This window comes from Callospermophilus lateralis, chromosome 5 (genome assembly GCF_048772815.1).
Source record: "Callospermophilus lateralis isolate mCalLat2 chromosome 5, mCalLat2.hap1, whole genome shotgun sequence".
NCBI lineage: Eukaryota > Metazoa > Chordata > Mammalia > Rodentia > Sciuridae > Callospermophilus > Callospermophilus lateralis.
Genome location: NC_135309.1, coordinates 42,204,727 through 42,232,247, shown reverse-complemented (window position 1 = coordinate 42,232,247; position 27,521 = coordinate 42,204,727). Strand labels below are relative to the sequence as shown.

General features: G+C 36.5%; 1 protein-coding gene across 1 annotated transcript in view; it reads right to left on the bottom strand.

Annotated features, from left to right (window-relative positions):
- The window catches only part of Faf2 (Fas associated factor family member 2), a 61,990-nt gene that overhangs the window by 22,387 nt on the left and 12,082 nt on the right, over positions 1-27,521 (bottom strand). The window contains exon 2 of the mRNA XM_076856577.2: positions 4,670-4,738. Coding sequence (XP_076712692.1) covers positions 4,670-4,738 — 69 coding nt within the window. The remainder of the gene's footprint in view (positions 1-4,669; positions 4,739-27,521) is intronic.

Genomic DNA, 27,521 nt, shown 5'->3' with positions numbered 1-27,521 from the left:
ACCCGTTAGAGAAAACAATGATGTAAATCTTCATGAACATGGATTAGGCCATGTTATCTTAGATTTGACACCAAAAGCATAAGCAACAAAGGAAAAAAGTAAAAAAATCTCTTTATCAAAATGAAAAACTTTTATGCATCTAAAGACACTCTCCAGAAAATAAAAAACAAACTTAAAAAATTGGAGAAAATATTTACAAATCATGTCTGACAAGGATCAAGTATCCAGAATATAAAGAATTCTTACAACTTGGGCTGAGGATGTGGCTCAAGCGGTAGCGCGCTCGCCTGACATGCGTGCGGCCCGGGTTGGATCCTCAGCACCACATACAAATAAGGATGTTGTGTCCGCCGAAAACTAAAAAATAAATATTAAAATTCTCTCTCTCTTTAAAAAAAAAAAAGAATTCTTACAACTCAACACCAAAGACAAACAATCTAGTTTAAAAATAAGCAAAAACAATTTTGCAGATTTTTAAATGGCTAACAAGAACATACATAAAGATACTCAACATTGCCAGGGATGGTAGGGCATGCCTGTAATCTCAGCGGCTTGGGAGGCTAGACAGGGGGATCACACACGGAGTTTAAATCTAGCCTCAGCAACAGTGAGGTGCTAAGCAACTCCCTGAAACCCTGTCTCTGAATAAAATACAAAATAGGGCTGGGAATGTGGCTCAGTGGTTGAGGGCCCCTGAGTTCAATCCTCATACCAAAAAAAAAAAAAAGAAAAGAAAAGAAAAAGAAAAAGAAAAGAAAGAGGCAACTCATGTTACATTCAAAAATAAATTATTAAAAAAAAAAAAAGATACTCAACATAATTTCAGTCATTAGGAAAATGCAAATCAAAACCACAATGAGGGCTGGAGTTGTAGCTTGGTGATAGAGCCCTTGCCTACAATGTGTGAGGCACTGGGTTCAATTCTCAGCACTGCATATGAACAAATAAAAAAATAAAGGTCCATTGACAACTAAAAAAAAATTTTTTTAAAAAAACAACACAATGAAATACTATCCTTAGAATGGCTAAAACTGAAAAGATGCTAACAAGTATTGGTAAGGCTATGGATAAATTGGGATATTCATACATTACTGTTGGAAATTAAAATGGTACATTTTGAAAACAGTCTAGCAGGTCTTCAATAGTTACCATATAGCCCAACAAATTCTACTTCTAAGTATATACTCAAGAAAATTAAAAATATACATTCACACAAAAACTTGCATACTAATTCACTGCAACATTATTAACAGCCCAAAGTGGAAAAACCCAATTATCAATCAAATGATGAATGAATATATTGTGGTGCTATGGTCTGCATTTTTGTAAACCACCCTCCCCAATTTTCCTATATCAAAACCCAGCAACCAGTGTGGTAGGACTCATGATTAGTGATTTTTTTTTTTTTTTTTTTGGTGGTGCTGGGGACTGAATCCAGGGCCTTGTGCATGTGAGGCAAGCACTCTACCAACTGAGCTATATCCCCAGCTCAGGATTAGTGACTTTTAAAAGAAGTCCTAGACAGCTGCCTACCCCTTCCACCATGTGAAAATACAGTAAGAAAGTGTCACATGTGAACCAAAAAATGGATTCTCACTAGACAGTTAGTGCCTTCATTTTTCCAGTATAAGACATAAATTTCTTTTGTTTATAAGCCCTCCTGGTTATGATATTTTGTTGTAGTAGATGACTGGACCAAGAGGTGATTAGTCTTAAAATTCCTTCACAAAGGAATTTTTATTTTTTATTTTTTTGGTGGTGCTAAGGATTAAACCCAGGGTCTTGTGCATGCTAGACAAGCACTCCAGCAAAGTTACACCCCTCAGCCCATTGGGAATATTTTTTGACCATAAAAAGGAATGAGTACTGATACAAGCTACAAGATGAACCTTGAAAACATATAAGTCAGTCACAAGAGACCACATGCTCTGATTCTATTCATATGAAAGTTTAGAAAAAAGAAATCTACACAGAAAGTAGACTAGTTAGGGGTGGAAGGGCAGAAAGTAATAGCTAAAGAGTATGGGGTTTCTTTTTGGGGTAATCTTCTAAATGATCTAAAATATTTTTATGAAAATGTTTTAAAATTGATTGTGATGGTAACTGTACAAGTCTGTGACTATGAGATGGAACCTAAGGGAATTTTACCACTGAACTACATCCTCAAACTTACTTATTATTTTGAGACAGGGTCTTGCTAAGTTGCTGAAGCTGGCCTCCAATTTGCAACCTTCCTGCTCATTCTCAAATTGCTGGGATTACTGGTGTGCTCCACAGTACTCAGTTAAACATAGTTATCTTTTATAAAAGTGGTTTTTTTTTTTTTTTTTTTTTTTTTTTTGGTACTGGGGAGGCACTCAACCCCTAAGCCACCTCCCCAGCCCTATTTTGTATTTTATTTAGAAACAGGGTCTCACTCAGTTGCTTACACCTCATCATTGCTGAGGCTGGCTTTAAAGTCATGATCCTCCTGTCTTAGCCTCCTGAGCCACTGGGATTATAAACATGAATGCGCCACTGCGCCCAGCAAAAGTAATTTTAATAGTTTTTGTTGTTATTGTTTTTGTGGTACTGGGAATCAAAATCAGGACCTCATGCATACTAGGCAAAACTATGTACCCCCAGTCCAACATATAATGAGCTGTCTTAAAAATAAATTAATAAACTTCATTAGTATCTATAAACTAAAACTCCAGTTCACTTGGGAAAAAGCTCTGATCTATATAGGAAATATATAACAAAAATATTTTTAGGGGCTGGGGATGTGGCTCAAGCAGTAGCGCGCTTGCCTAGCATGCGTGCGGCCTGGGTTCGATCCTCAGCACCACACACAAATAAAGATGTTGTGTCTCCCGAAAACTAAAAAAAAATAAATATTAAAAAAAATTCTCAAAAAAATATATTTTTTAGATAGGCATTAATAATATCTGGACAAATATCAAAAGAAATTATTAGTGGGTATGGTGGCACACACCAGTAATCCCGCTGGCTGAGGAGGCTGAGGTAGGAGGTTCTTGAGTCAAGGTCAGCTTAGGAAACTTGGTGAAACCCTGTCTCAAAATAAAAAATAAAAAGGGTGAGGGATATGGCTCAGTGGCAAAATGCCCCTGGGTTAAAGTGCTCTCCAGTACAAAGGGTGGGGATGGGAGAAGATAGTTAACATGGCAGTTTTAGGAAAGCAGGACTAAGAAACAATGTAGGAAAGTGATATTAATGGAATTTCTTTGATACTTTATCTTAGGCTTTCTTTGAACTTTTGAAAAAACTAAAATTATTTTTATATATTTTGTCTATTATTTTTACAAGCTATAAAATAGATGAAAGTGAAAAAACTGCAAATATTGCACAATCCTATCTCAAAAAATTATATATAAATCGATATAGTCATTTCAAAGGGCTGGAATTGTGGATCATTGGTAGAGCACTTGCCTAGCATGAGTGAAGCACTGGGTTCGATTCTCAGCACCACATATAAATAAATAAAATAAAAGGTGCATTGACAACTAAAATATATTTTAAAAATGTCTATTTTTAAAAAATCCATATAGTCATTTCAATAGAGATTCAGAAAGAAAATACACTAAAATATAACAATATCTATACATAAAGTGGTTTAAAGTGGTTTATAGGTGATAGATTTCTTCTTTATGCTTTTTGAAACCTTTTGCCTATGTGGGTGTGTAACATGTACATGGCTTTTCCTTTTCAGTGCAGAGGTACTCTGCATGGAGCTGCATGCCCAGCCCTTTTTAAATTTTTATTTTGAGACAGGTCTTACTAACTTGCTACTGCTGGCCTTCAACTTTTGATCCTCCTGTCTTAGCCTCCCGAGTTGCTGGGATTACAGGCATGAGTCTATGATATTAATAAGTCTATAGTATTAATGCCTTGTAGCATTAATATTCTAAGAATGGATTTAGTCAACAGATATTTATTGAGAGTCCATGATGTGCCAAGCTCAATGTTATATGCTGGGAACAAGGCAGTTAGTAAAACTAGAAGAGGGCTGGGGACATAGCTCAGTTGGTAGAGTGCTTGCCTTGCATGCACTAGGCCCTGGGTTTGATCCCTAAAACCATACACAAAAAAAAAACCTAAAAGAAACAAACAAACAAAAATCCTCTGCTCTCATAAAGTTTACATTCTGGTGAATCTAACTCAAAGCAACAACCAATATTACAACTGATAATACAATATCAGAAACATGACAGTGAGAACAGATGTTTGCTACTACTATTGATGACTTAGACAATATTCTAAAGTTCTAGCCAATTCATAATCAAATAAAAGAAACAAAAGATGCAAGTAATGAAAAAAAAAATCACTGAGCTGCAAATGACATGATCACCTAGAAAACCAAAAGAATAAGCTACAAAATATGTAATAAGAAGGTTCACATTAAAGTATCTGTTAAACACCAAATATAAAAATCTAATAGTTTCCTCAAACAGCTATTAAGAAAAATTAAGAAGGGAATAAGAGTATGGGATTTCTTCACTATTTATGATCTCATACATTTTTGACAGGCTTTCTCCATTTCCCACACCTTTAATTTCGGGGAAAGGTTCCTGCCATGGAAAGGTTCCTGCCAATATCAACACATATTGTTGATTCTTTGTCAGACCAGGACAACAAATGGAATAAGCTTAGAACAAATCCTATTATATACCTCTATGTTCCAGTTATGCTGTTCCAAAGTATGGCGACATTGATCCATAGATTCTATGCCAGTCAGATCCTAAAAAGAAAGATAAAAGTTACTTGAGAAAAAATCAATAGTACTTACTTTTTTGTTTGGAGCACTTTTACCCCAAAGGAATCCTTATTGAATAATGATAGGAAAATGCACTAAATGTTTAAGGTAGATGTTTAAAGCATGGTAAAACTTTGATTAAAAATTTATCTAGGCCAGGCACAGTGGCGCACATGTGCAATCCCAGGGACTTGGGAGGATAAGACAGAAGGATCACCAGTTCAAAGCCAGCTTTCACAACTCTGCGAGGCCCTAAGTAACTCAGTGAATCTCTGTCTCTAAATAAAATACAAAAATAGTCTGGGGATGTGGTTCAGTGGTTAAGCATCCCTGGGTTCAAAAAAAAAAAAAAAAATTAACTATTCTAGACTCACAGAATTTCTAAAACTTCAAGGCTTTCAATTAAAGAGAACTAGTGTTAAAATAAATTTTTCTCACTCAAATTCAAGTTAAAATTTTAAATATTTTGTCAACCTCTGGGTCTAGCAAAATATTTTCTAAAGGTAAACAACTATACTGATTTTAATATATAATGATACAATGCAGTTTTCCTGAAAAATGCTATGCCTTTCCTTAATTTATATCACTTAATTTATATTACTTTATAAATAGCTTCAATATGAACTGTATAAAGCTTTTTATGAAAAAGAATCTGTAATTCAGATGTTTTCTTCTTCTTCTTATCCCTCTAAATGTAATTTCCTAAGGATATATCCTTGGTTTTCTCTTTGGCAATCTTATTCAGTCCCCAACCTTCAAGCATCCTTTCTATGTAGAACTGCTAGTACAATCTCTGGGCCCACTATTTCTTCCAATTCTTAGCAACACACTTCCAGTAGCCCATTCACCACATCCACCGAGACAAGGCACAGTACCTCATTCAAATCCACCCTTTAAAATTACTGTATCTGTTAGTGATACCACAAAAACATCTAGACAGAAGACATCTGGCTGGGCGTGGTGGCACACAATTACAATCCCAGCATTAGAGAAACTGAAGTAGGAGGATAAAAAGTTTTGAATAGCCTAGGCAATTCAGGAAGATCTTGTCTCCAAATAAAAGGGGATGGGGATAGACCTCAGTGGTAGAGCACTTGACTAGTATACAGGAGGCCCTGAGTTCAATCCAATCCCCATTATCACAAAAAAATGGAAAAAAAGAAAGAAAGAAAGAAAGAAAGAAATCTGGAAACCTCAACCTCACCTTGCCACACTTCATCGGTAAACAAGTTTTGACAGTTCCATTTTCCATTTATCTTACATCTGTAACATTTCCATTTTCACAGCCAGAATCTTTAATTAACCTTTCTTAACACCTCAAATCAACTGTCAATAAATAATTTAATTTCTCTCTTTCCTTTTGATTCTTATTCCTGTGTATTTAGTGTGTTTGTGTGCATTACTCCTCTGTTTGAAACCTTTGAATAGTCAGTTGAAATAATTTCAAGTTATTTTTGTTATTTAAATGAAAGTAATAATTCCAAAATCTTTAGCCCAGATTTAAGTGTTTCTATAATGTGAACCCAATCTGGCTTTCTAGGTTATTTCCCTCAATAATTGCCTTGAGGGGGCTGGGGGTGCAGCTCAGTGGTAGGGTGCTTTCCTAGCATGCACAAGGCCCTGGGTTCAATCTCTAGTGCTGCCCCCCATCCAAAGTTTCCCTTCAGATGCCCAATACCTAGTAAATCTAATAGTTCATTGCATATATGATATCCAGTGAGCTAAACACTAGCCTTCCTTCAAGGACCACTACAGGCGTCTTATCTTTCCATCCATTCACCTTTTCATTCAACAAATACCTACTGTGTGCCTATTCTGTATAGCAAGTATATAATGTCTAAGGGCTAGAGAAATGAGGTAAAAAGTCTATATCCTCAGGAAACTTCTCTTGATAACTGACAATCATCAGGACAAAGAGTGATCTCAACCTGACAAGAATACATTGACATAGATTAACTAGTCATAAGACTCAAGTTCTTGCTTGATTTTGCTCTCCATGTTCATGGATAGCCATATTTTAAAACATTCTGGAATTTATTTTCCTTTATTTACAACATGAGGGGTTTAATTTGGACTCGATATCCTTTACAGAGCTTGAAAAAACAAAAACACTAAAGCTTGGATTTTTCAGGACTTATTTATTTATTTGGTGCTGGGTATTGACCCAGGGATCCTCTGCCACATCCCCAGCCCCTTTTATTTTTTGAGATGGGGGTTTGCTAAATTGCCTAGGTTGGCACTGAACTTGCAATCCTCTTGCCTTACCCTCCTGAGTTGCTGGGATTACAGACATGCACCACCATGCCTTGCTATAATTGTTTTTTAAAATTCACAAGTGATAAATAAACTTTCTAATTAAAAATGTTTAAAGTTTGAATTACTATTAAAAACTCCAATACTAAAATTTAAAAAGTATTAATAGCTATACAACTCTGTTAAGAAATGATGACTTCAATAGCTCTGACAATCTGGATTTTATCTCCTGACCATTCCAGGCCTTTTTCCATTTTGGCAATGATCTTCTTTCTGGCTTGTGACAGGCCCTCCTTACTTTTCAATTTCCTACATTACAGTCCATATAAAGGACTTCCATGTCCTCTTTCTCACTGTGTATTCTCTTTAAGAATTAGACTATAGTTGGGTGCAGTGACTCATGTCTGTAATTCCTGTGTCTCAAGAGGCTGAGACAGGAAAATCACAAGTTTGAGGTCAGCCTGAACAACTCAGCAAAACCTTTATCTCAAAAATAAAATAAAAAGGGTTGGAGATATAATTCAGAGGTATTGTACTCCTGGGTTCAATCCCCAGTGCAACAACAACAAAAAGGAATGAAACTCCATGGGCTGGGGTTGTAGCTCAGCAGTAAAGCACTTGCCTGGCCCTTGCAAGGCGCTCAGCACCACATAAAAATAAATAAAGTTATTGGGTCCAATTACAACTTAAAAAATATTTATAAAAATAATAATAAAGAAATGAAACTCGGGCTGGGGATGTGGCTCAAGTGGTAGCGCGCCCGCCTGGCGTTCGATCCTCAGCACCACATACAAACAAAGATGTTGTGTCCGCCAAGTACTAAAAAATAAATATTAAAAAAAAAAACTCTCTCTCTCTCTCTCTCTCTTTCTTTAAAAAAAAAAAAAAGAAAAAAGAAATGAAACTCTAATTTTACCGGGCTGGGGATGTGACTCAAGCGGTAGCGCACTCGCCTAGCATGCGTGCAGCCCGGGTTCGATCCTCAGTACCACGTACAAACAAAGATGTTGTATTCGCCAAAAACTAAAAAATAAATATTAAAAAAAAATTCTCTCTCTCTCTCTTTAAAAGAAAAAGAAAAACCTCTAATTTTACCTTCTCACAGGAGTCTGAAGGATCACTCCCTACCTAAAATACCAAAATTGTTTTCTAATTTCTACTATAATTATTTACATCCATGCTACTGCCTTCTCAGAGGGTGTAGGTTCCTTGAAAGCAGTGTCCATGACTCACTTATGATATTCCCTAGCACCTAGCCCATAGAAAGAGCTTAAACAGTTACAGAAAAAGTGCAAATTAAAAAGATTTTGTGTGTATGTTTCAATAGTAGTAATAAACTGAATTCTTCTAGAAATTATCATAAAATCTTACTGTATAACCATATACTGGTTTATTTTTTTTTTTAAAGTGCTGGGGATGGATTTTAGGGCCTCATGAATGTAGGCAAGGGCTCTACTGAACTACCCTCAGTCCCAGTGGGATTTATTATTTTTTCTTTTTTTACTTGTAGAAGGACACAATACCTTTATTTTATTTATTTATTTTTATATGGTGCTGAGGATCGAACCCAGTGCCTCACACATGCCAGGCAAGTGCTCTACCACTGAGCCATAACCCCAATACCCCCAGTGGGATTCTGAAACACCAAATGTTCAATTAATTAGATGCCAGACTACATGTTAAAAATACAAAATTGTAGAACCTTCCTAATCAGGAAATAGTACTTTTTTTTTTTTTTTAAGTTCCTCAGCTAACCTTTTTTTTTTTTTTAAAATTCCTTAACTGATTCTAATTACAGCAGGACTAGGAAGTCAGTGGTTATTAATATGCAATTACAAGTATGAGCAGAGATATTTGTTTTTGAAGTACCATGGATTGAACGCAGGTCCTTGATCTCGGCAAATACTCTATCCCTGAGATACACTTCAACCCTGGAACAAAGATTTTAAGTCTCTAATTAAAACATATTTTTTAAAAAGGGTTATCAACATGTAGGAGAGAATAAAGTAATTGCACATTTTCAATATACTGAAATAACCTAATCTGCAAGCAAATCCCTTTTGTAAGTAGTGAGGCAGTTAATCAAGAAGCTGAATTGAACAAATCTGCTTTCAGATACTATTAATCATGAAACCATGACTAGGAATAAGACTAGACACACCTAGGACAGGATTATTCATTCATACATCAAGATATTTTTACTGACCCAGTATTTTAAATATTCAGGAAACAGAAAAGTCCCTGCTCTCACTAAATTTGTATCTTAGTAGAGGGAGATTGTCCAAACAATACAGAGAAAAAGAGAGAGAGAAGAAATTAAATGAATACAATTTTTCATTCTGTTCGGAGAGTCCTTTAGGTTGAATGCCCAAGGAAGGCCTTCCCATTGAGCACAGAAGGGAATGAAAGATAAGGGGGTAACCATGGGGCAATATGTGGGAAGATTATTCCAGGCAAAAGGACAACAAATGTAAAAATTCTAAGACAAATAGATGTGTGACACTTTGCATTTATCAAAACTTAACTAACTTCACAGCGTGAATCTTAATGTATACAAATTTAAAAAATCATATAGGATGCTAGGTGATTTCTGGATGGAGTACAAACTGTGATGAAATAATCTAATTGTATTTCAAATAAATTAAACAATCTCACTGAAGCAGGTGTAGAAAAGGTGCTGACCTAAGAAACTTTGGAAATGACTGGAATCTAAGACAAAAGGCAACAGGTACTACAAATAAGCACTAAGAGTCTTCCAAAGGACTCTATTAATCTGAAGCTGCTGAATCTATATATGTACATTGAAACTGAACAAATAAGTAAATATATGATAGATGGTGGGAGCCAGATTTTTCACTGCTGAAGAGTGAGCTTACAGAGAGAGAAAAAACCAAAGAGAAAAAGCTGGAATGATCTATGTGGTAATACAGACATCTGTACCAATTCATGTTGAGCTTTTCTTTTTTGCTACTGGGTTTTGAACCACGGGCACTTTACCACTTATCTATATATCCCCAGCCCTTTTTATTTTTATTTAAATCCAAGTATTCAGGGCTGGGTTGTAGCTCAGTGGTAGAGCACTTGCTTGCCTAGCACATGTGAGGGTCTGAGTTCCATCCTCAACACCGCATAAAAATAAAGATATTGGGTCCATTGACAACTAACTAACTAAATAAATAAATCCAAGTATTCACTAAGTTGCTGAGGCTGACCATGAATTTGAGATCATTCTGCCTCAGCCTCCTGAATTGCTGGGATTACATGTGTACCACCATACCTGGCTCATGCTTAGCTTAATACAGATGCACATGGGTACATACAGAAAAACTCACTTTAGCCTCTTTGCTGTCAGCTTTGAGGCCCTATGTACACAACTAAGACCCAGATCTTATTTTTTTATGTAGTTTTTTTTTTTATTTGTTTTATATTTATGTGGTGCTAAGGATCAAATCCAGCACCTCACATATGCAAGGCAAGCACTCTGCCACTGAGCTACAGCTCCAGCCCCCAGATCTGATTTTCTAATACCATTCTCCAATAAAAGGAAACAGGGTTCCTTGCAGAAAAGGCTAACTAAAGAACTGCAGCAAATATGTAAATGAAGGTGGAGAAAATTATAATGCTGAGAATTAAGGAAGTACTCAAAAAATAAAACAAAAAAACTATAATGTCTATGTCAAAGGGATACAGTAGTCAATTGAAAAAGACCCCATAGGGGCTGGGGTCATGATTCAATGGCACAGTGCTCACTTAGCATGCATGAGGCACTGGGTTCAATCCTCAGCACCACATAAAAATAAAATATATTGTGTCCACCTAAATCTAAATCAAAGTACAAAATAAACATATCTGGCACAAATACATGATTGAATAAATAAATGGAGGAGAAGAGACAAATATCCTGTACGGAAGAATTTCAAATAACTTAGGTAGATACTTTACCTTCAAACTAAAGCATAACTTCCTAGTCTTTCCCAACATATAGTGACTTTTTTCCAAAAAATACAGTGTGGAAAACGGAATAGGGAATATTAACTTTACAGTGGATAAACTGATAAGCACTACCTCACTCAGGTAAATAATCAACAGTGTTAAATTTTGTTGAATACTATATACTCTAAATATGATGTAATAAAAATAGTGTTTTACCTCTGTGGTCTTCCTCCCTAAAATATATAACTTTAGCCAAATGTCAACCAGAGGACATACAACAACCTGACATGTATTCCTGAAAATTGTCAAGGTTATCAAAATCAAAGAAAGTCCTAAAAACTGTCATAACCAAGAGGAGCTTAAGATGTGACTACTGAATATAATGTGGTAATTTAGATGGAATCCTGAAACAAAAAAGGACATTAGGTAAAAACCAAACACAGAAGGCTGAATGATATAGGAGGATCTCAAGTTTGAAGCCAGCTTGGGAAATTGACGGGAAATCTTGTTTCAAAATAAAAAAATAAGCCAGGTACTCTGGCATACACCTATAATCCTAGCAGCTCAGGAGGCTGAGGCAGGAGAATTGTAAGTTTAAAGCCAGCCTCAGTTAATTTATGGAGGCCCTAAGCAACTTAATGAGAACCTGTCTCAAAAAGTAAAAAGGGGAGGAGATGTGGTTCAATGATTAAGCACCCCTGGGTTCAATCCCTGGTACCAAAAAGTAAAAATAAAAAGGGTGTGGGCTGGTGCTCAATGGTAGAGCACTTGCCTAGCACGTGTGCAGCCCTAAGTTCGATCCTCAGCAACACATAAAAATAAATAAATAGAATAAAGGCATTATGAAAATAATAATAATAAAGGGTTGGAATGTGGCTCAATGGCTAAATGCCCCTGGATTCAATTCCTAGTACAAAAAAAAAAAAAAAAAAAAAAGAATAAATAGGACGGGGGTGGGGTGGGGGGTGGGGGGGTGGGGGTGGGTGAAAGTGCTTGCCTAGCATGTATGACACCCAGAGTTCAATATCCAGCAATGCAAAAAAAGGAAGGGAGGAAGGAAGGGTGAACGGGAGGGAAAGACAGACAACACAACTTTTGAGAGGAGGAAACCTGTGAAGCTGAACAAGCGTGGGAAGTTGGCAGATAAGGTCTGAGAAGTAGACAGAGGAGAGATCATTCATCTAAGGGAAGCGTTCTCAATCTTGCCCGCATATCAGAAGCACTTGAGTAGATTTTTTTAAATATCCTATCAAAAAAAAAAAAAAAAAAAAAAGACCCTAAGCAGTTTTTTCAAATTCTCTGAAGACTACCTAGCCTAGGTAATTTTTTTCTGTAGAGGTCTGGAATTTCCATGTAATTCTAATATGCAACTAGGGATGAGAATCACTAAATCCAAAGCCATAATTTCAAATTCAATGGAAGTGGCATAATCATATGTACACTATTTAAGAAGCTATTCTGGTTGCACATGAAAAATTAATTACACAGGGCATGAAAAAGAGCAAAATACCAGCAAAAAAACAAAAAACAAAAAAGGGAAAACTGTTGGGACAATGTTATTCATCTTTGTTAGAAACATTTATGGTAAAATAAAACTGTTTATAAATTCTTGATAGGTAGGAAGCCTGGCAGGATGGCCAACATCTGTAATCCCAGCAACTCAGGAGGATAAGGCAGGAGGATCCCAAGTTCAAGGCCAGGCTGGGCAACTTAATGGGACCCCATCTCAAAATAAGAAATAAAAAGGATTGGGGATGTTGCTCAGCGGTAAGGCACCCTTGAGTTCAGTTCCTAGTACCTCCATACCCCCCTCACACAAAGATAAAGTTGTTTAAATACTAAGAAAGTAGTCCTAACCACTAATAATACAGTAATTCAATGGTTTACATTTTAGTATATTTCCTTTCAGTTCCCCACACTCCAAAATAAGGATTTAGGATTTTGACTCAACCTCTTCTCCATATTCATTTTTTTTTTTAAATTATTGGCGAAACTGGTTAAAGGTATTTGTTCCTTTCTAAGCCATAATTATTTATCTATCTATAGTTCTGGGGATGGAACCCAGAGGCACTCTTACTATATCTAAGCTATATCTCCAGCATTTTTTACTTTGAGACAAGGTCTTGCTAAGTTACCCAGACTGGCTCAAACTTGGGATCCCCCTGCCTCAGTCTCCCAAGTCACTGGGATTACACGTGTACACTACAACACTCAGGTATTTTTAATGCATGTGAAAGAACTATTCCAATTACACTGGATAGGGCTGGTTTTAATTTGAGTTAAAACCTGAGTGTGTCTCCAGCACAATATCCATTCTCATTTCAGTACAAGAGTTTTGCAATGCCAACTTTGTTCAGAAAGAAAGTCTATTGTAGTTTTGGCAGGAGATAATTCCATTATCTCTGCTACCAATTCTTGCCTCAGCAATAATAAAGTTTGGCTATTAGCATTTCTGGAAGAGAAATAAAACAAAGAGGAGGGAACATTAAACTTAATTACCTTGGTCACAGATTTCAAGCTCCTCCCAAAGAACTTTCTTTAGAGTCCAATAGGTAATTCTCTTTTAAAAAGTAATTTTTTGGGGGGTGCTGGAGATTAAACCCAGGGCTTTGCATGTGCTAGGCATGTACTCTAACACTGAGCTAAACCCTAGCCCTGCAAATTTTTTTTCCCTTAGAAAAAAAAACTTATTTATCTTTATATTCCCAAAACCTAGCATAATGCCTTGCAACAGGAAATGTTTGAGTAACTAAATAAATTCTCTATCACCCAAATAACTTGTTTCGAAACTTCACCTTTCTCATTTCTTTTTTTTGTTACTGAACCCAGGGATGTTATATCCCCAGTTCTTTCTTTCTTTTTTTGAGACTGTGTCTTGCTAAGGCCGGCCTCAAATTTGAGACCTTCCTGCCTAAGCCTCCCAGGTTGCTGGGATTACAGACATGAGCCATCACACCTGGCTACTTTTCTATATTTTCTTAAACATTATTCTTCTTACTATTATTACTAATTTATTCCTACGTTCACAATATTTTCTCCAACTATCTGTGAGACAAATATTGTTGTTGTGTCCATTACAAATTGAGAATAATGAATCTTTTAAAAAAGAATATGTGGGGCTGGGGATGTGGCTCAAGCGGTACTGCGCTCGCCTGGCATGCGTGAGGCCCGGGTTCGATCCTCAGCACCACATACAAAGATGTTGTGTCCGCCGAAAACTAAAAAAAATAAATAAATATTAAAATTCTAAAAAAAAAAAAAAAAAAGAGTATGTAAACATCCCACACCCGTTTGGGTATAAAATTGGTGTTCATGGGCTGGAGTTGTGGATCAATGGTAGAACACTTGCCTCCCAGGCATGAGGCACTGGGTTTGATCCCCAGAACCATATTAAAAAAAAACTAAATAAACAAAATAAAGGTATTGTGTCCATCTACAAGGAAAAATATATTTTTTAAAAGATTGGGGCTGGGGTTGTGGGTTCAACATTAGAGCGCTCGCCTTGCACGTGCAAGACCCTGGGATCGATCCTCAGCACCACATCCAATAAATAAATAAATAAACAAGTGAAAAAGAAATTAATTACAAAAAAAAGGATTGGTCCTCACTATAAGTTGATCAAATCTCCAATTTCTCCTACTGCTTTGCTCTTCAGAGTAAATGTGATTTACATTCAGATCTACTGATATCTAAGGTGACTACAAACAGCACTGGACAAAACAGATGTAATGGGAAATAGAGCTTAACTTTGGAATCTCTTTCTCCCTCTAATTTCTTAAGGGAAAAGTGTCAAATGTCACCAACTGCTGCCATACATCCCCGACTGGGCAGTTCATCCAAACGTCTGAGAAATATCCCTTGTTCCAACTTTTCCCCCTTTCATATCCCCTCAGAGGTAACTACCCTTCAATGAACTGACCTCCTAAGGATTTGGGAGAATACTGCATTTAGACACAGTGATTTATATAAAAGTATAACTGATAATAGCATTATAGGCAGAAGGGCAGTATTTACCTTGGGGCAAAAATAAAAACAAAAACAAACCCCAATCCATTGGCAAAACTGGGAGAGGGTTCTGAACTATTCTATAACCCTAGCCTATACCATCTAGTCTTGGTCTTAACTATCTCCTCTCTCAAGTCAAAAGATAAGAGGACATCAACCACCTGGCAACCAACTTTGGAACATTGTAATCCCTGAGCTATCTCTTGCCAAACTATGATCCAAGGATGGTCACATTAGGTGGTATGTGTATAATCACCATGTTTTTTTTTCCTACCAGGGATTAAATCCAGAGGCATTTAACCAGCCCCTTTTATTTTGAGACAGCGTCTCTCTAAGTTGCTTAGACTCACTAAATTGCTGAAGCTGGCTTTTAACTTGCTAGTCTCCCGCCTCTGCTTCCCAAACTGCTGGAATTACAGGAGTATGCCACCACACCCTATTTAACAGGATATCTTAATCAAGTGTTTTGACAGGCATTGGGTAACTAGGGCATAATAACTTACCCAAGAAGTGTTTCTCTTTTCATATCTCAACTGTTTATACAAAAAACAAAACTGAAGGGGGGTGGTGTGGAAATCTCAGTTGAGATGTAAGTTCTCCAAATTCCAATTGGCTTGCTAGGTCTAGCTTGTTGAGGATGCACATTTTAAGCTTTGTTTTCAACTATGCCCAGAGAGAAATTTGGCAAAACCAGGGGATCTTTGTTTTTCCCTTTCTACCATGTAGACAATTTGGCTTTGCTTTATGTAACAGGCACTATGCCTTATGTGGTACTAGGAACTGAATCCAGGAGTGCTTTACCACTGAGTTACATCCACAGCCCTGTTTATTTTTGAGATGGGTCTTCCTAAGTTGGCTACACTGGCCTCAAGGTTGCACTCCTCCTGCCTTAGCCTCATGAGTAGCTGGGATTATAGGCATGCACCACCATGCATGGCAGGAGAAACAGAAAAAGTCCATGCTAAAAGTAACCACAGCTGAGCCCTGATAAAAATAATTAATAAAAAATGAAAAAAATATATACAGGTGTGTGTGTATATATATATATTTATTTATTTATACTGGAGATTGTCCCCTTGAGTACTTTCCCACTAATCTAAATCCCCAGCCCTTTTTAATTTTTAATTTTGAGACAGGGTTTCACTAAGTTGACTAGTGCCTCACAAAGTTATTGAGGCTGGCCTTGAATTTGCAATTCTCCTGCCTCAGCCTCCCAAATCTCTGGGATTACAGGTGTGCACCATGTGCTTGGCTGTAACTAAAATTCTTATATACAGATCTTTATTATTCACATTAAATTACTGGTTTCCCAAATTAATTACCAGCAACTCCCACTATGTATAATGACATAGTAATAGGTGCTTATTATTGCTATATAAGCACCTATTACTATGTAATAAGCTTTGTAAACATCAAAACCCTTTTTTTTTAGCACTGAGAAAGATAAGAATTCAAAAAGCCATGAACCTTTTCTAAGAATACATATAGTGATAAGTAGTGAAGTTGAGACTGAAACCTAGAAAACTACCTCCAAAGTCTGAGTCCTCTCTTGTGCCATGATGCCTCCAATTATTATTTGATAAGTTCATGTTTGAAAACAACAAATTTTCAATTTAGAAAATGTCAGTTTCTTGATTTTTTTGGGGGGGGGGCAGGGTGGAGGGAGAATACTGGTGTTTGAACCCACGGTTTCATATATGACAGGTAAGCACTCTATCACTGAGCTACATTTCCAGCAAAAAATCCAATTTCTTTAATGTCTTTATCTGTAGCTGAATAAAAGCTCGAAGATGTACTTAAAGTTGTTCTCCTTTATGCCCAGAATCAACACATGTTAAAATAGTTTTGCTCTATAGCCAAAGGGCTTTGGGGTCAAATAAGACTAGAAAATGTTGTACAACAATTTCCCCTTTTGGAAATTTGCAATATAATCTTTTAAAAGGCTTTAAAAGGTCCTTCTTTGAAAAATAAATTTAACCTCACACCTTACATATGAAAGATCTTTTTAGGAACTCTACTGATATTGCTCGACAAGTTTTCACTTAGAATCAAAGTGGAAATCACTGATTTAGATTATCACAAGATGTCAACTAAATGTCCTGTGTGAATCAGGAGATAACCATACCCACATACTAGAGTCTTAAATATTTGATAACTTATTTAAACCAAATTACATTATGTATGTGGAGATGTTTTATAGACAAATATATAAATCTACATTAAAACTGCCTAAGGGGGGAAAAAAGACTGAATAAGTAAAATGGGGCAGGGGGAATCTACACAAGGGCTGAGGATGTGTCACTCAATGCGAGAGTGCTTTGCCTAGCATATGTGAGGCCCTAGGTTCAATCCCCAGCACCTTAAAACAGAATAAAACATACATACATATACCACAAACACACACAAAACCCACATGAATAAATATTTCCAAGAAATCCATAATATCTTTTATCTGAACAATTAAGAATACATGGAATAAGTGGTTGACCTTTGTTGGAAAGGTAGAAGGACACGATCTTCAATAATCTTTCCTTTTCAGCTGAGCCAGGTGACACATGCCTGTAATCCAGGTACTCAGGAGGCTGAGGCAGGAGGACCGAAGGTTTGAGGCTAGCCCAGGCAACTTAGCGAAACCCTGTCTCAAAATAAAAATAAGGACTGGGGATGTAGCTCAGTGGTAGAGCACCCCTGGATTCTATTCCCAAAAGAGAGAAAGAAAAAAAAAAAATCCTGCTTTCTATTTCTACATAAACTACCTTGGTAACCTTAGAATCTTGTGTTTACTTTCCTCATTGGTAAAGTGTAAACAAAAAGTACTTAAACGTTTGGGTTGTAAAAATGAAGAATACAGTCTTGACAGAGGTTAGCTATTATTATTATTATTAAGAAACATGAAGGGACTGGGGATATAGCTCAGTTGGTAGAGTGCTTGCCTCACATGCACAAGGCCTTGGGTTCAATCTCCAGCAAAGAAAGAGAGAGAAGAGAGGGGGGGGGGGGAGGAAGGAAGGAAGGAAGGAAGGAAGATAGATAGATGAAGGACATATTAAAAAGACATTTGTTAATAAAGTGTAGTGGTATATAACTGTAATCCCAGCAACTCAGGAGGTTGAAGCAGGAGGATCAACAAGTTCAAGGCCAGCCTCAGCAATTTAGTGAGGCACTAAGTAACTCAATGGAACACTATCTCAAAATAAAAATAAGTAATGGGAATGTAGCTAAGTGGTAAAGCATGTCTGGATTAAATGCCTAGTACCAAGCGGGGGGGGGGGGTGGCCTGATATTTAGCATAAAAACTTTTCTCATGGGGGTGTAGTAGTAACCCACACCTGTAATCCCAGCTACTTAGGAGACTGAAGCTGGAGGATCAGAAGTTGAAACCCTGTCTCAAAACAAAAAACAAAAATAAAAGGGCTGGGATTTAGTTCAGTGGTAAAGCACCACTAGGTTTCATTCCCAGTACTGTGTTAAAAAAAAGAAAAAAGAAAAAGAAAAGAAACAAAACTTTCCATATATATTCCAGGACTGTGAGAAATTTTTCAAAATTTTATTAGTGGGGAAGCCCAAAGCCCACAGGCCCTTAAAGTGTTTATGGGATTTCTGCTATTTATCATTTCTGGCACTCCCATTAAAGATAGTATTTTTAATCTGGGCATGGTGCCAAATGCCTGTAATCCTAGCTCCTTGGGAGACTATGGCAGGAGGATCATAAGTTCAAAGCCAGCCTCAGCAACTCAGTGAGTCCCTAAACAACTTAGTGAGGCCCTATCTCAAAACAAAAAAGGCTAGAGTTGTAGCTCAGTGGTTAAACACCCCCTCAGTCTCTGGTGGGCTGGAGGGAGTGTTTTTAATATTTTTAATGTACACACAAGCAAAAGCAGTTACCAATTTTTAATTTTATAAACTGTACTACTTCATTTTTGCTTCTCATTTTAAGCAAAAATATAATGTTGAGGAAACCACAACTAGAGTTTTTGAATGTACACAATGATGCTTAGGTGGCCCAAAAGAAAACTGACAAAATTAAATAAATTTTTATTAAGACCTACCTTAGAAGACCTACTTCTGGGTTTGGGCTGTAGCTCAGTGGTAAAATGTTTGCCTCACATATGTGAGGCACTAGGTTCAATCCTCAACACCACATAAAAATAAATAAAGATATTGTGTGTCCATCCACAACTAAAAAAAAATTTAAAAAAAAAAAGACCTACATCTAAAAGAATATGTATAGTACAGGGAATACTCCACTCAGAGAAACCTGAAATTATACTAATGTGTCATATACAGAAATACTCCTTAAAATACTTAGAAGAGGACATAATCATTATGCCCAGCCCATCCTAAAGAAATAATACTAATCTTAAACCAATTTGATCATAAATGTTTGTATAAAATAAAGATGGGGGGCAGCTAGCACTACTGAATCAAAAATTCCCAGAATGTAACCATATTCTTGAATAGGAAGATTCAACAATACAAAAATGTCAATCCAGCTTCTGAAGTTAATTTACAAATACAATAAAATTACAGTTTAAAAAAGTTGATTATAGGGGCTGGGGATGTGGCTCAAGCGGTAGCGCGCTCGCCTGGCATGTGTGCGGCCCGGGTTCGATCCTCAGCACCACATACAAACAAAGATGTTGTGCCTGCTGAGAAACTAAAAAAAAAAAAAAAAAAAAAAAAAAGTTGATTATAACATGAGCGCATTGGTACATGCCTGTAATCCCAACAGCTAGGGAGACTGAGGCAGGAAGATCCAAGTTCAAAGCCAGCCTCAGCAATTTGGTGAGGTCCTAAGCAACTTAGCAAGACCCTGTCTCAAAATATAATATGAAAAGGGCTGGGTATGTGATTCAATGGTAAAGTGCCGCTGGGTTCAATCCCTGGTGCCCCCCCCAAAAAAAAAAAATCCAGGAGGACCTTAAAAACAAAGAGCAATGGGGCAAAGGGGAGTGGGTAATAACCTTCTGGATTGAAATATATTACAAGCCTCTATAATTAAGAGTAATGTTGAGGGCTGGGGATGTAGCTCAGTTGGTAGAGTGCTTGCTTCACATGCACAAGGCCCTGGATTCAGTCCCCAGCACAACCAAAAAAAAAAAAAAAAAAAGTAATATCGTGGCAGGCATGGGGCACATGCTCTAATCACAGCTACTTGGGAGGCTGAGGCAGAAAGACCATAAATTCAAAGTTAGCCTGAGCAAGATCCTTTTTCAAAATAAAAAATAAAAAGTGCTGGAATGTTGCTCAGTGGTAGAGTGCCACTGGATTCAATCCCTAATTCAAAAGAGTATTGTTGCCATATATATGCAAAGACTAATGGTACAGAAAAGAAAATCTAGAAACAGTCCTAAATATGGATTGAAATCTAATATTGATATGGTAAGCATCTCAGAACAATGGAAGAAAAGATTTATTTTTTACTTAATAGATTTTATTTCTTAGCACAGTTCTAGATTTACAGAAAATTTTAACAGAAAATACAGAGTTCTCAACAGGCCTTTCCCAACCCCTTTCCCCATTTCCCCCAATTATTAATATGTTGTATTGGTGATACCCATTTGTTATGGCTGCACATCATTGTTAACTAAGGTCCATGGTTTACATTAGGGTTCACTCTTTGTGTTGTACATTCTTATGGGTTTTGCTAAATGTACAATGCCAGGTGCAGTATCATAAAGAGTTATAGGGCATAGCTCTGCCTAAAAATCTTCTTTGCTTCACCTATTTTTCCCGCTCCCTGACTTCCATTCTTGGCATCATCCATTGATCTTTACATTCTCTACAGTTCTGCCTTTTCCAGAATGTCACAGTTGGGAATCAGACTTTTCTAACTGGCTTCTTTCACTCAGTAATATGTATTTAAAGTTTCCCTATGCCTCTTACATGGCTTGACAAGCTAAAAGTATTTTACTTGCAGCATACAGACACAGAGAAATAATCCTCCAAATTACTTTAAAACATAGTAAATATATTATACACCCTTCAAAATAAAAGGCTCAGGGGCTGAGGATACAGCTCAGTGGTAGATTGTCTGCCTAACCCGCCTAAGGCCCTACTGCCGAAAGAAAAAGGAAAAAGCTTAACTTATTTAAATAATCATACTGTTAGTTAGTAGTATGGATATTGCTATTTTGAGACAATTATGTGCGAAAGCAAAAGATTCAGTTGTTTTTTTTTTTTTTTTTGGTACTGAGGATTGAACTCAGGGGTACTCGACCACTGAGCCACATCCCCAGCCCTCTTTTTTGTATTTTATTAGAGACAAGGTCTCACTAAGTTACTTAGTGCTTCACAGTTGCTGAAGCTGGCTTTGAACTCAAGATTCTCCTGTCTCAGCCTCCCAAGCCACTGGGATCGCAAGCATGTGCCACCCACGCCTGGCTACATTTGTTATCTTATTAAAAAACAAATTTGAGATGGGCTTGGTGGTGCAAGCCTGTAATCCCAGTGGCTGGGGAGGCCAAGGCAGGAGGATAGCAAATTCAAAGCCAGTTTCAGCAACAGTGAGGCACTAAGCAACTCAGTGAGACCCTGTCTCTAAATAAAATATAAAACAGGGCAGGGGATGTGGCTCAGTGGTCCAGTGCCCCTGGGTTCAATCCCCAATATCAAAAAACAACAAGATTTGGAGACATGAAAAAGTAGATAGACATAGGTGTAATGCAGAATCAGGATTGGTAGTCTTAAATTTGAAATGGAATACTAAATTATTATATCATGAAAATAAACAAAAATATATGTCTACATAGATAATGTATTTCCAAACCGACATTAATTAATTCTAGACCAATCCAGTGGCAACAAGCATTCAGTTTCCATACTGTGGTTTCTAAATATCCTTCCTCAGGTTCCTTAGAGATATGGTTGATTCTGGATCTAAGAAAGCACCTTGTTGTATGAAAAAGCTAAAAAGCTACCAAAGATGACTAGGGCCATGATAACATGACAAAAGTTCTTGAGAGCAATCATATAAGACTTTTTTACACATTCAAAGAAGAGCTTTTTGGATTTCACACAAAAAAATTGGGTAACAATTGACTTTTTAAAAAAACAGTCCTTAGGAGCCTTCCAAAAATATTTTCAGTTATCAAACATGGCAAAATCTGTGCCCCAATTAATATAAACATAATGAATTATAAAATATTAACTATGTTTAAATTCATGAGCTCACTGCAATATTCAAATTTTGAAAAGTCTCAGTAGTCAGGTTTAGAGAATGCTAGGAAAACCAACTTATTTTAAAAAAAAAAGTAAATAACTAAAAAGAATCAACATTATCATGTCTAAGTATATGATAATTTAGTATAACAGGTGAGAGAATATTTCTCTTTACAGAGAAATCCCTATTAATAAATACAGAAGTTGCTGGCTATGGTGAAACACACCTATAATATCTGTGACTTGGGAGGCTGAGGCAGGAGGATTACAACAAGCTTCCCCTCTAAGATCAGAAACAAGGTAAGGGTGTGTCCCTCCTACCATTGCTTTTCAAGATTGTAGTAGAGGGGACTTGGGTTGTGTCTCAAGCAGTAGAGTGCTTGCCTAGCATGCATGAGGTACTGGGTTCGATCATCAGCGCCACATAAAGATAAAATATTGTGTCCACATAAAAAAAAATGAAACAAATAAACAAAAAAAATTGTACTAAAAGTCCTAATTAATACAATAAGATAAGAGAAAGAATAAAAAGCATATACAGGGATTGGGGCTATGGCTCAGTGGTAGAGCGCTCACCTGGAGTGCGTAAGGCACTGAGTTCGATTCTCAGCACCACATAAAAATAAAGGTATTGCGTCCATCTACAACTAAATACACACACACACACATAGTGTGTGTGTGTGTGTGTGTATATATATATATATATATGCATATAGATTGAGAAAGAAGAAATAAAATTCTTTGCAGATGAGATGATCATCTATGTAAAAAAAAATATGAAAGAACTAACACTCCTAGAACTAGTAAGTGATTATAGCAACTCAGGGACATCCTGTCTCAAAATACAAAATAAAAAGGATTGGGGATATAGGTCAGTGATAGAGCAACCCTGGATTTAATCTGCTGTGCCACAATAATAATGACAATTATTATTATCATTATTACAAAATAAATTAGTTAAATTAAAAACTGCTTTTTGAAAAGACAATGTCAAGGGCCTGGGGTTGTGGCTCAGAGGTAGAGCACTCGCCTAGTATGTGTGAGGCACTGGGTTAAATCCTCAGCACCACATAAAAATAAAATAAAAGATACTGTGTCTACCTATAACTAAAAAATAAATTTAAAAAAAAGAAAGAAAGAAAAGACATCAAGAAAATGAAAAGTCAAGCCATGGACTGGGAAAAGAACTCTTAAAACTCACATTAAGAAAATGATTGTAATGTTTTGAACAACTAATAAAAAAAATGATATGTCAAGAGCTTTGTAATGTTTTGAACAACTAATAATAAAAAAGAAAAGAAAATGAACAACTCAGGGGCTGGGGTTGTGGTTCAGTGGTAGAATGCTTGCCTAGCACATCTGAGGCACTGGGTTTGATCCTCAGCACCACATAAAAATTAAATAAATGAAAGAAAGAAAGGAAGGAAGGAAGGAAGGTAGGTAGGTAGGTAGGTGTCATGTCCATCTATAACTAAAAAAAATTGAAAAAAAGAAAATAACTCGATTTAAAAAATAAAATTTCGATGATTAGCCATTCACACAATAAATACTCTGATTGAAATTAAAAAACAAAATAATATCTGAATGAATACTTCACCAAGAAAGAAATACAAATGACGAGAAAACACTAAGAGACATCCAACATCATGTCATTAGAGAACTGCCAAATTAAAATTATGAGACACCATTATACACCTATTAGAATGGCTAAAACCCCAAACAGTTACATCATCAAATGCTGATTAAAAAAAGGTGGAGCAAAAGGAAATACCATTCACCACTGGTAGGAATACAAAACCGTACAGATACTTTGGGATAGCTGACAGTTTCTTACAAAAGTAATTAGTCTTATACAATCAGTATGCCACATCCTAAGTATTTATCTAAATGAGTAAAAAACACATCCATGCAAAAACTTGTATTAGGTGTTTATAGCAATTTTATTCATAAATGCCAAAGTTTGGAAGCAAACAAGATGTCCTTCAGTAATACCTACAGTATATCCAGATAACAGCATACTATTCAATGCTATAAGGCCATAAAAGAGGACTTAAATACATATCACCAAGTGAAAGAAGCCAAACTGAAAAGGATACATACTGTGTAATAACTATGAGATATTCTGGAAAAGGCAAAATTAAGGAACAGTAAAAAATTTTGTGGTTGCCAAGAGTTAAGGAAGAGGGATAAATACACAGAGACTAGAGGATTTTTAGGGAAATGAATCTATTCTGTATGATATTGTAATGGTGGATAAGTGTCATTACATATTTTTGTAAAACCACAGAATATACAACACCAAGACTCTAATGTCAACTATGGCATTGACTTCGTAAAATGTGAGTAAAAATTCATCAACTGTACCCAATTTTCACTGTGGTGCAGAATGTGAATATTGTCTCTGTGGTAAGAAAGAGTATATGGTTTCTCTTTCCACTCAACTTTGCTGTAAACCTAAAACTACTCTAAAAAATATAGTTTAATTAAAACAAATTCACCTGTAACTCTCAGAAGGTAATACCAATTAAGTAAAAAATTTTATTCAAAGAAAATACTTGGTTATTCACTCAATTAGCACTTGTCAAAATGCACAGATTTTATAGAGGTGGCCTGTTATACTTGGAACAGAGAAAAACTATATACCAAGAGTAAGATGACTGGGATTCTAAAACAACAGTAACTTACATTAACTGAGTAATGATTATGTATCAGGAATTGTGCTGCACAGTTAATATACACTATCTGATTCCAATAATCCTTGGACATTAAGTACTATTTTTGTTGTTGTTTTTATAAAAAAAGAAACTCACTACTTAAAGAATGAACTAACATTCCCATGAATATTCCCATTAGTAAATGGGAAGCAAGTTGTACTGAACTTGGAGTACTCAGATTTCATTTTATGCTCTTGTCACATTATGCTTCCCATTATTCCTAAGCCAGCTGATTTCTCACCTATTAAAATGAGATGTCGAAAATCATCTGAATCACCTATGAGTCACTAAGAAGGTAATGTTGTGAGGTAAAAGTTAATGAAACATAATGCATTAATATTAAACTTGTGAGAATGTGTGAAGCTCTATCTGATGTATGTGTGTACATATGTATGTGTAATGGTAGTGGTGGTGGTGGTTATCAAAGGCTGCCTTGGGCATGCTAGACACATTACTCTACCACTGAGCTACATTCTCAGCACCTAATATCTGAATTTTTAAATGGAAAAAAATCATAAAGTTAAAGCACTTTTAATGTTCAAATGACAGGTTTAATTTTGTATATGTAAAAAATATCAGATAAATCTTTCATATATAAAAAATCTTCAGGTCCCTGTGAAAAGGACTTGCAGTCTTTCAAGTGTGTATCCGGCTACATGATATGTGGTTTAGTTTGTTTTTGGTATTGGGGATGAAACCTAGGAATGCTTCACCAATAAGCTACATCCCCAGCCCTTTTTTTTTTAACTCTTCTTTATTTTTAATTATTATTATTTTTTTAGTTGTAGATGAACACAATACCTTTGTTTATCTATATGTGGTGTAAGGCAAACGGTCTACCACTGAGCCACAACTCCAGCCCCCAGCCCTTTTTATTTTAAGATAGTGTCTCACTCAGTTGCTTAGGGCCTTGTTACGTTATCAAGGCTGACCTCAAACTTGTGATCCTCCTACCTAGTATCGGGATTATACACATGCGCCACTGTACCTGGCAATAAGTGTTTCCTACCTTAACACACTTAAAAAGGACAATATTGCAGACTGGGGTTGTGGCTCAGTGGTAGAGGATTTGCCTAGCATGTGTGAGGCACTGGGTTCAATCCTCAGCACCACAAAAAAACAAGCAAATAAAATAAAGACATGCTGTTCATCTACAACTACAAAAAATAAATAAATAAATGACAATATTACCAGGTGCACTAGTACACACTTGTAATCCCAGTGACAAAGAAAGGCTGAGGCAGGAGGACTGAAAGTTTAAGGCCAGGAATGCAGCTCAATGGTAAAGTGTCCCTATATTTAATCCCCATTACAAAAAGTGGGGGGCGGGGATATTTTTGCACAAATTCTCAATTTCATCCTCTATTGAATGGTCCCCAGAAAAACGAAAACGAAGACAAATATTAGAGAACAGGAAGTGGGGATGTACTTCAGTATTACAGCACTTGCCTAGCATGCACAATGCCCTGGGGCGGATTCTCAACACCGAAGAAGAAATTAAAAAAATATATATATAATATATATACACACACGTGTGTGTGTGTGTGTGTGTGTGTGTAAAAAAAAAAAAAAAAAAGAGTGTGTATAATTGAAGCTCAGGACTGTTCCTTTTGTATAGAATTCCCCTGAAACTATTAGAACAAAAGAATTCAGCAAGGTTGCAGGTATAAGACCAATATACAAAACCCAATTACATTTCTTTTTTCTTTTTTTTGGCAGGGGGTTACCAGGGATTGAACTCAGAGGAATTTAACTTAACCACTGAGTCACATCCCCACTGTATTTTATTTAGAAACAGGGTCTCAGTGAGTTGCTTAATGCCTCACCATTACTGAAGCTGATTTTGAACTTGAGATTCTCCTGCCTCACCCTCTGGAGCTGCTGGGATTATAGGCGTGCACCACCATGCCTAGCAAAACCCAGTTATAATTCTATGCACTAGCAATGAACAATTAGAAAATAAAATTAAGAAAACAATTACATTCACAATACCATCAAAAAGAATAAAACTTTCAGGAATACATTTTTTTTTCTTTTTAGAGAGAGAGAGAGAGAGAGAGAGTGAATTTTTAATATTTATTTTTTAGTTTTCAGCGGACACAACATCATTGTTTGTATGTGGTGCTGAGGATAGAACCCGGGCCGCATGCATGCCAGGCGAGCGCGCTACCGCTTGAGCCACATCCCCAACCCTCAGGAATACATTTAACAAAAGAAGAGTAAGACTTGAAAACTACACATCAGGGGCTGGGGATGTGGCTCAAGTGGTAGCGCGCTCGCCTGGCATGCGTGCGGCCCGGGTTCAATCAATCCTCAGCACCACATACAAACAATGATGTTGTGTCCGCCGAAAACTAAAAAATAAATAAATATTAAAAAAAAAAAGAAAACTACAAATCAGAATAAAATAAAGAAATAAGAATAACAGAAAAAGAATAGATAGGCAGACCCAGTGGTGCATGCCTATAATCCCAGCTCTCAGGAGTCTGAGGTAGGAGGATACAAGTATGAGGCCAACCTGGACAGTTTAGCAAAACTCTGTCTCAAAATAAAATCTAAAAGGGCTAGGAATATAGCTCAGTGGTAGAATGCCCCTGGGATCAATCCCCAGCAGCACACACACAGATACACAAACACACAGAAGGAAAAGAAAGACTGAGGATGACCTAAATAAATAGAAAAGACTTCCTATGTTCATGAAT